Raw genomic sequence first — 7,298 nt, 5'->3', positions numbered from 1 at the left:
TGCATGAAGCACCTGGGATTTTCCAGAAGAAAAGCTGCAACAGGTCCAACGAGAAGCCTTGCAATTTCATTAGAAAAAGGAGAAGCAGTATGATTCTGGTTGGTTCAAAAAACACCAACACATTTTTCATTGGCTAAAATGTGCTTACTGTGAAGAGAAAAGAGTTGTCATTCCCCATGTCAAATAGGTTATAAGAGAGGATCTAGATCCCACCATCAAAGCCCTCTGGAGGGAAGGGACCAAGAACAGACCTTATTTTGGCTTGTGGGATCACCTGATACCTGGTAATGTCTCACTTTTTTTGAATCTTTCTTTTAATATGTGATGTCATTTGCTTTTCTTTTTCCCTTTGTCCTCAGAAAAATTCTCTCAACATTACTGACCTGAATCCATAGGTTACTAAATCGAATCTAAGTTGTCTAGAAATTACACAAGTTGAGTAAGTTGTTCGTCAAAGTATCAACACCTAGAATTCTATGGTAAAGATAGTAAATTTTACTAACTCTTTGGCAAAAATCCATTTATTTCAGGTTACTTTAGAAAACAAAGAGTTCTGTCATCTAGAAAAATGAATGGTATCTTGAAGGAAGTTAGAAGATGTTTCATATCTATGTTAAGAGTTTTATTTCATTTTCAGAATGGAGTTAATTTTTTCTTCTTTTTTAATCTTGAAATTTTCAGAAGTATAAAAGTTTGTATAAACTTCTAACCCTAGTTTACTGAGATTTTAGCACTAATTTCATGGTTTCTCAAGCCACCAACTATTCTATTGCAGAAATACAATATTTCATTACAATCTAAATTACTGCCTTAGGGAAGAGAAAAAAAATTGCAACGAAATAGAAGGTTCACTAAAGCCCAGATATATTGCATTAACTATTGCTCCCTTATCCATAAGTCCTCTTTTAGGCTACTTTACCCCCTTTTGCTGACATTAGTTGCATTAATCACTGACTTTTTTTAATGAGGCAATAAATGTTTGCTTTTCAGATTTCATTTTCAACATCAGTTGTGAGATATTTGATTGCATGCTTCCACTCAAAACTGTTGCTTATATATGAAGACTGAAGATTTTGAGCAAGTTCATTTTAGCTGTTATTTCTTGATAAATTTTAAGATGCCAAAATGAGCGTTTTTTTCATTTTTTTCCTGAAGTTTGTAACCTTGACTGTATAATGCTTTTTATACCTCATTTTTCTTAGCACTGTTTTTTATCACATACAGTACCTACATAAAAATGTCTGTAATTTGTGGAAAGGCTATTTGAAAAATGGAAGACAGAAAAACTGAGCAATCAGAAGATTAAAATAATTTCATCATCATATCTCCTAAAAGCAGGTCATCCCTACACATATATATACATATACACACATACATATATATATTATATGCATACACACACAGTATATATATTTCCTCAGGAATGCTCTCATGGTAGCAATGATGTTCTGTGGTTTGTACTAGTTATTTTAAAAAGTTCTTAGAATAAGTAATATATTTTCAGTTAACATTGCATTTGCACAGCTCTGATATTGAGGACTGTCACTCATATGCCTTTCTTGGTCCTTTTCCCTGCAGTGACACAGTTAATCTTCAGTGATGAGGATCCTTTACCTACTCTTTTCTGTCCTCTTCTTGGTCCTCCAGGTTTCTCCAGGTAAGGCGGAAAGAGAGCAAAGGGATGTTAAGGGGAAGTTTCTGTGATCCTCTAGTTAAGCTCCCTGGAACAATTTACTCGCTAATGGTTAAAAGTAGCAGAAATTGAGCAGGGGTTAGTAAAACAGTCAGCTCAGTGCTTCTGCTAATCTTTTATTTTATTTTATTTATTTTTTTTTCCCCTATGGAAATCTTTTCAATGATGGAGAAATTGTGAATGCTGGAAAAAAAAAAATCCTCCCTGCTGATATTTTTCTGTCGAGATCATGCAAAACCTCTAGCATTAGCCTTACAAGTTTGTGTCTGCTCGCCATGTGCTTTGGGTAGTGGCCTACTCAAAGGCAAATAAGCAGTTAAAAATGAAGTCTGGCCACACTTTTTCAAATAAGAATCATAAATTACAACCTCTGTATGATGTACATATGGGTCATATAATGACTCTTATTCTCTAAGTGTCCATGTAAAAATGAGTGTGCATGAGCAAGATGCTTGGGATATAGGGAGGGATAAATCTATGAAAGTATTTCCCTTTAGATACAAGGTAACCTAAGGATTCCACTTCTGCAAGGTGTAGATCTACTTGGCGATGTCCCATCAGAGAGACAATCCTTAGGGAGGTTGGTGGTGGAGGGAGTCTCTTGCTTCTTGTTTGGATGAGTGAGAGAAAGCCATGCTCTGAGCTACGGCCCTCCATGGTGCAGGTGCACAGCAAGTGACCACAGATGTTCACAAGTGAATCTGGTTGCAGGATTGTCTTCACCTCGGAGGGACATGCTTTTCTGTAGAAAGGGAACGTGTCATTTTGGAGCATGTCCTTTCCAGAAGATTAAGGTTGGAAGTTGCTTTGGATTCCGTACCTGCTGCAAGTGGTGAGTACGAGGTTCATCAAGATTCATCAGCAGGCAAATATATTCTGCTCACATCCTCATCCCCAAGCTGCAATTTAATGTTCAGATTGAGTATAAGAAAAAACTCTTATAGTGGGAGGATGGGCAAGTGTTGGAGCAGGTCGTGAGCAGAGCTCCATAGAATTCTTCTTCCTGAGATGTGCCGCATGAAATGCCCTGGAAAGACAGGCAAGGTACGAATGGAAATATTAGCCCTGTGCTCAGTTCTGCTTGACCCCTTAACAGCTCCTCCAAAATATCCAGATTTCTTATTTCTGGAGCTGAAGGGTTGGATATATGGGGAGCAAACTAGGGATTTAGTTACTCTGAAAGGCAAGCACATAGGTGCAATTCATTGTGTGCAAAAAGTGCAATTGAGTGTTGTAAAAAAAAAAAGTATCTTACAAAAGATAGCTTTGAATTTTAACTCAGGAGAGCACTCATTCACCTGATATTGAAGGATACCAATTGAATTTCCTGCTCTGCCTGCAGCAGAACAAAAACATTGCTTCTACTCACAGATAAGCACTGTATGAAGACCTGCCCCAGGTGACTCCATTCAGTTACCAGTCTGCCACAGATGCCACTGGGTATTAACCCAGGAGGAAAATATGAGTGGAGTGAAAGTAGGGAAGAAATGCAAATATGAAGATCTGATTCTTGTTTCTTTGTGCAGGCCATGGGATTTATAAGTTCTTCGTGAACTGTCCACTCAAGAGTTCTGAAAATTGCTTCTAAATCTAGCAAATCTCTTTGAAAGCCCTTACTGCTAAAACCATGGGATACGGATACAATGAATTCTCAAGCATCTGTCATTTCATATTAAAAAAAAGCTTTATGAAGATTGGCAAAGCCAAGTGCATTATGTATTGCTTTCCTTCTTTTAAATAAATTGATGTTGCTTAGCATTCATACTGCTGAAACATGGATGTTTATTGCAGGGAATGGGGGGTGATGATTCTGCTTGGGTTTTTACAAATGAAGTTCATGGAGTAAAAATTTACGGTGTGCACCTCAACTTGAGCTTTTCCAAGGTATGCAACAAGTCAGGGTGGGCAAACATGGACAGAAGAGCCTATGCTCCAGAAAAAACAAAATGGATGATGGGAGAAAGAAACCATTTTTCCTATTTGAAATGTGTTCAGATGGCAAAATCCTCATTTCAAAGCAGAAAAGAATTCCTTGGGGAAAAAGACATTGAAATAAGTAAAAAACAAAAACGAACAAACAAACAAAACATTCCTACCAATTGCTAATGGTCATGTCAGTATGATGCACACCATGATTTGGGCTCCTGGAAGATATCTGTGAATATCCTTGGAATTCTGCAGCAAAACTAGGAACATATTCAGATATTTCCTGCATTTTCAAGGACTGATGCATATCTTGGGTCACAACAAGAAGTTTCCTATAGGCTTGTGAAAATCTGTCAGAATGACTGTCATTCCTTTCCTATGTTCACCCTCATTGAGTACTGCAGGAAGAGAAGCGGAAAGACAAGGCAAGGGGTTCTCATGGTTTAAAATGGCTCTACAGCTCACAGATAGGGAGAAGGGACAAAAGGGCAGAGAGAGAACAATCCAAATTCTTGCTGATAGCACACAAAGATGTTACTGACAATTACTACTTTCGGCTCAAAAGGGTATTGTCATAGATGCAGTCCATAGGGCAGTATAAGAAATTAAGAAGTACAGAAGTACTCAAGAAGTCAACAACGAGTCTGAGAATTGGGTACCTCACAGCTCTTCCCTATTTTAGGAGAAGAACAAAGGAGAGGAATAAGAATTATCATATATCTGTTTCTTTAATCAAAAGGGTCATAGTATTCTGAGTGGGAAACAGTTTCAAGATAATGAATAAATACAGTCTCCAATCTCAACGACTCTATTCAACAGAGTTTAGAATTACCAAAGAATCACAGCTATGAAAAGTGCTTATTAATTAACTAATTAATTAACTGAAGTGAGCAAAATCTTACTAGGACATCATAATTAGTCCATAAATAAGAGGTTAAGTCTTCTATTTGAGCACACTGGAATTCACATAAAATGTAAAATCCATATTAAAAAATTATCTTTGCCCCTGCCCAGAAAGTCTGCAAGTTATCTGCCTTGTAGCACGGCATAGAAAAACATCTCTAACCCTGTTGTGTAAAATAAGACAAGATCTTATTACTAAATACTAAATAGTAGTATGTAGTTAATGAAAGTAGCAGTAAGAATGGCAAAGTTGACTGAGATTCAGCTAGCTTGTACACAACTGCTTGCAGAAGAAATACTCTAGATATTTGCTGAATTTCGTCAGTCATTTCATGAAAAACACCAGGGGTATGGACAGGTTCTCAGAGCCAGACCTGTCTTTCCACAGATCCTTTGAAGAATAATAACAAACTTCACATGGTTATTTGTTGTCACCCTGGTCTTGTCCTGTTAATTTCACATTCGAGCAGTTCCCCTCCCATGTGAGACGGCCACAGAACCTGTGGCTGTTCCAAACTTGCCCTTCCTGCACCCCACAGTCCTCCCAGCAGCCTCCCAAACACAAACCTGCAGCTTTAGGGTCACAGCAGCTTGGAACAGCATTTGTGAAGCTGGAAGGCCCAAAGCAAGACAACTGCAGGAGCACTAAACAGGGAGGACAGCCTGGGGAAGAAGGATGCAACTTACAGTACAGCTATTTCCCTGTGGGATCCTATTCCCTCGTGCATCCTGCTCAGGTTGGAGCTTTGCAGTTCAACCCCCTTGATTACCGGGTGCATTCCTGCCCACTCCACTATGTCATTTAATGAGGTTCTTGTCCCCGAGTCTCACCAAACAGGCAAGGCAGAGCATATGCGTCCACATCTCAACAAAAAGCTTCTATCTCCAGAGGAGATATACAGTGATCTATAGAAAACTCCATCTCTGTGAGAGCTGCTGTGAAAGAGAGCAGGGTGGGTCCCTGGAAAAGCCTGCATTGGAAGTAAGTGGGATTGCAACCATGGACTTCGGGAGAGCAAACATTGTCCTCTTCAGGGACCTACTTGAAGGAATGTCATGAGCTCGGGCCTTGGAAGGCAGAGGGATGCAAGAAAGATCAGTATAGTTAGTTAGTTAGTTAGTTAGAAAGTTAGTATTCAAGCATCACTTCCTCCAAGCTCAATCTTAGTGCATCCCTCTGAGCAAGAAGTCTGGCACAGGGGACAGCAAACCTGCATGGATGAGCATGGAGCTCAAGCTCATCTGTTCCACATGCAGAATGTGGAAAAATGGACAGGCCACTTGGGAGGACTAGAGCACTGCAATCAGAGTATGCAAGGATGAGATAAGGAAGACTAAGGCATATTTGGAATTAAATCAGTCAAGACATGTTGAGGACAAGAAGAAGGGCTTTTTCAAGTGCATCAGTAGCAAAAGGAAGACTAGGAAAAATGTGGGCCCACTGCTGAACAGGTGGACATCCTGGTGACACAGCACACAGAGAAGGCAGAGCTACTGAATGCCACCTTTTCTTCAGTCATTACTGCTCAGGCTGGCCCGCAGGAATCGAGGCCCGGAAGATAAGAGAAGTTTGGAGAAAGGAAGACTTTCCCTCAGTTGAGGACGATCTAGTTAGAGATCCTTTAGGTAAACTTGACATCCACTAATCCATGGACCCAAAGGGGAGGTCCTGGTGTTCTGTTGGGCCTTGTACTCACAAAGAAAGACTGTCTGGAGATGTGAAGGTTGCGAGTAGCGTTGGCTGCAGTGATCATAAGATGGTGGAGGTCAGGATTCAGCGAGGAGGAAGCAAGAGGAGAAACAGGATTGCAACCTGAGCTTCAGGAGGGCAAACATCAGCCTCTTCAGAGACCTTCCTGGAGGAGTGTCATGGGCTACGGCCCTAGAAGAAAGGGGGCCCTGGCTTGAATACCGCTTGGTAGTCAAGCATCACTCCCTCCAAGCTCCAGAATGTTTCATCCCTTTGAATAAGAAGTCAGGCAGAGAGGGCAAGAGACCAGCATGGCGCTGAGCCCACTCTTCTCTCCCCTTCCCTGTGTACACGCGGAGCCGAGGAGTATTAATAAACACTGTATTTGTATATGTTATGAGAGCACTAAGTCCTTACTGTCTGTGCCACCCGCACAGACGAGGGGAACCTCAGAGGAGCTGCTGAGGTCTGTCGCCTGAGAAGCAATTCTTTAAATACATATGCTGTCAAGAATGTAAAGGGTGTCTACTTTGGGGGAAGTGGTAACATCCTCTCATGGTCAGACAACATGCAACTACACAACTACTAAAAGCCTCTGTGAATGTTGGATTAAGTTTTTTTTTAATATATATCTTTCAAAAAATATGATAGCACTAAATTTCTTCCAGGAATCTGGGAAAAAAATGCAGAGCTTTAGTAGACGACAGTCAAAAGTGCCTTGGACAGGGAGGAGAGGATTAAGAAGTGGCTGGAGATGGAATAATAGCACAAAAAATATTTGATTTTCATTAGTAAAATCATCAGCAGTTCTTCTGAAACTGGAAATGAAGGTTTTCTACATACATAACTCATGGAATGCTAGATGCTTGAAGATTATAATGCTAGAGGAGGAAGATGAGAGCTTGAATTATGGAGAAACTGCCCTGTGCAAAACACACAGAGAGGCAGCAGTACAGAGATTTTCCATGCTCTTAGGCTTTGGTAAACATCTAAACGCTGGTATATTCTGGCCTTAGTGATTACTAAGCCCCTTATCTGCCCTCTTGCCCTTTCCTAGGAAAGCTTCGCACAGGGCTGTGGCATAAG

General features: G+C 40.4%; 1 protein-coding gene across 1 annotated transcript; it reads left to right on the top strand.

Annotated features, from left to right (window-relative positions):
• Positions 1 to 229: 229 nt before the first annotated feature.
• LOC112948961 (antimicrobial peptide THP2) lies at positions 230 to 3,444 on the top strand. Its single transcript, XM_026041317.1, has 4 exons — positions 230 to 284; positions 1,579 to 1,657; positions 2,405 to 2,525; positions 3,220 to 3,444. Exons 2-4 carry the CDS (start codon positions 1,600 to 1,602, stop codon positions 3,233 to 3,235), a joined length of 195 nt encoding a protein of 64 aa, XP_025897102.1. The 5' UTR covers positions 230 to 284; positions 1,579 to 1,599; the 3' UTR covers positions 3,236 to 3,444.
• The last annotated feature ends 3,854 nt before the right edge of the window (positions 3,445 to 7,298 follow it).

This window comes from Nothoprocta perdicaria, unplaced genomic scaffold (assembly GCF_003342845.1).
Source record: "Nothoprocta perdicaria isolate Ctin4 unplaced genomic scaffold, notPer1 scaffold_101, whole genome shotgun sequence".
Taxonomy (NCBI): Eukaryota; Metazoa; Chordata; class Aves; order Tinamiformes; family Tinamidae; genus Nothoprocta; species Nothoprocta perdicaria.
The sequence above is the reverse complement of the archived record's forward strand: the minus strand, read 5'-3'. Positions and strand labels throughout refer to the sequence as shown.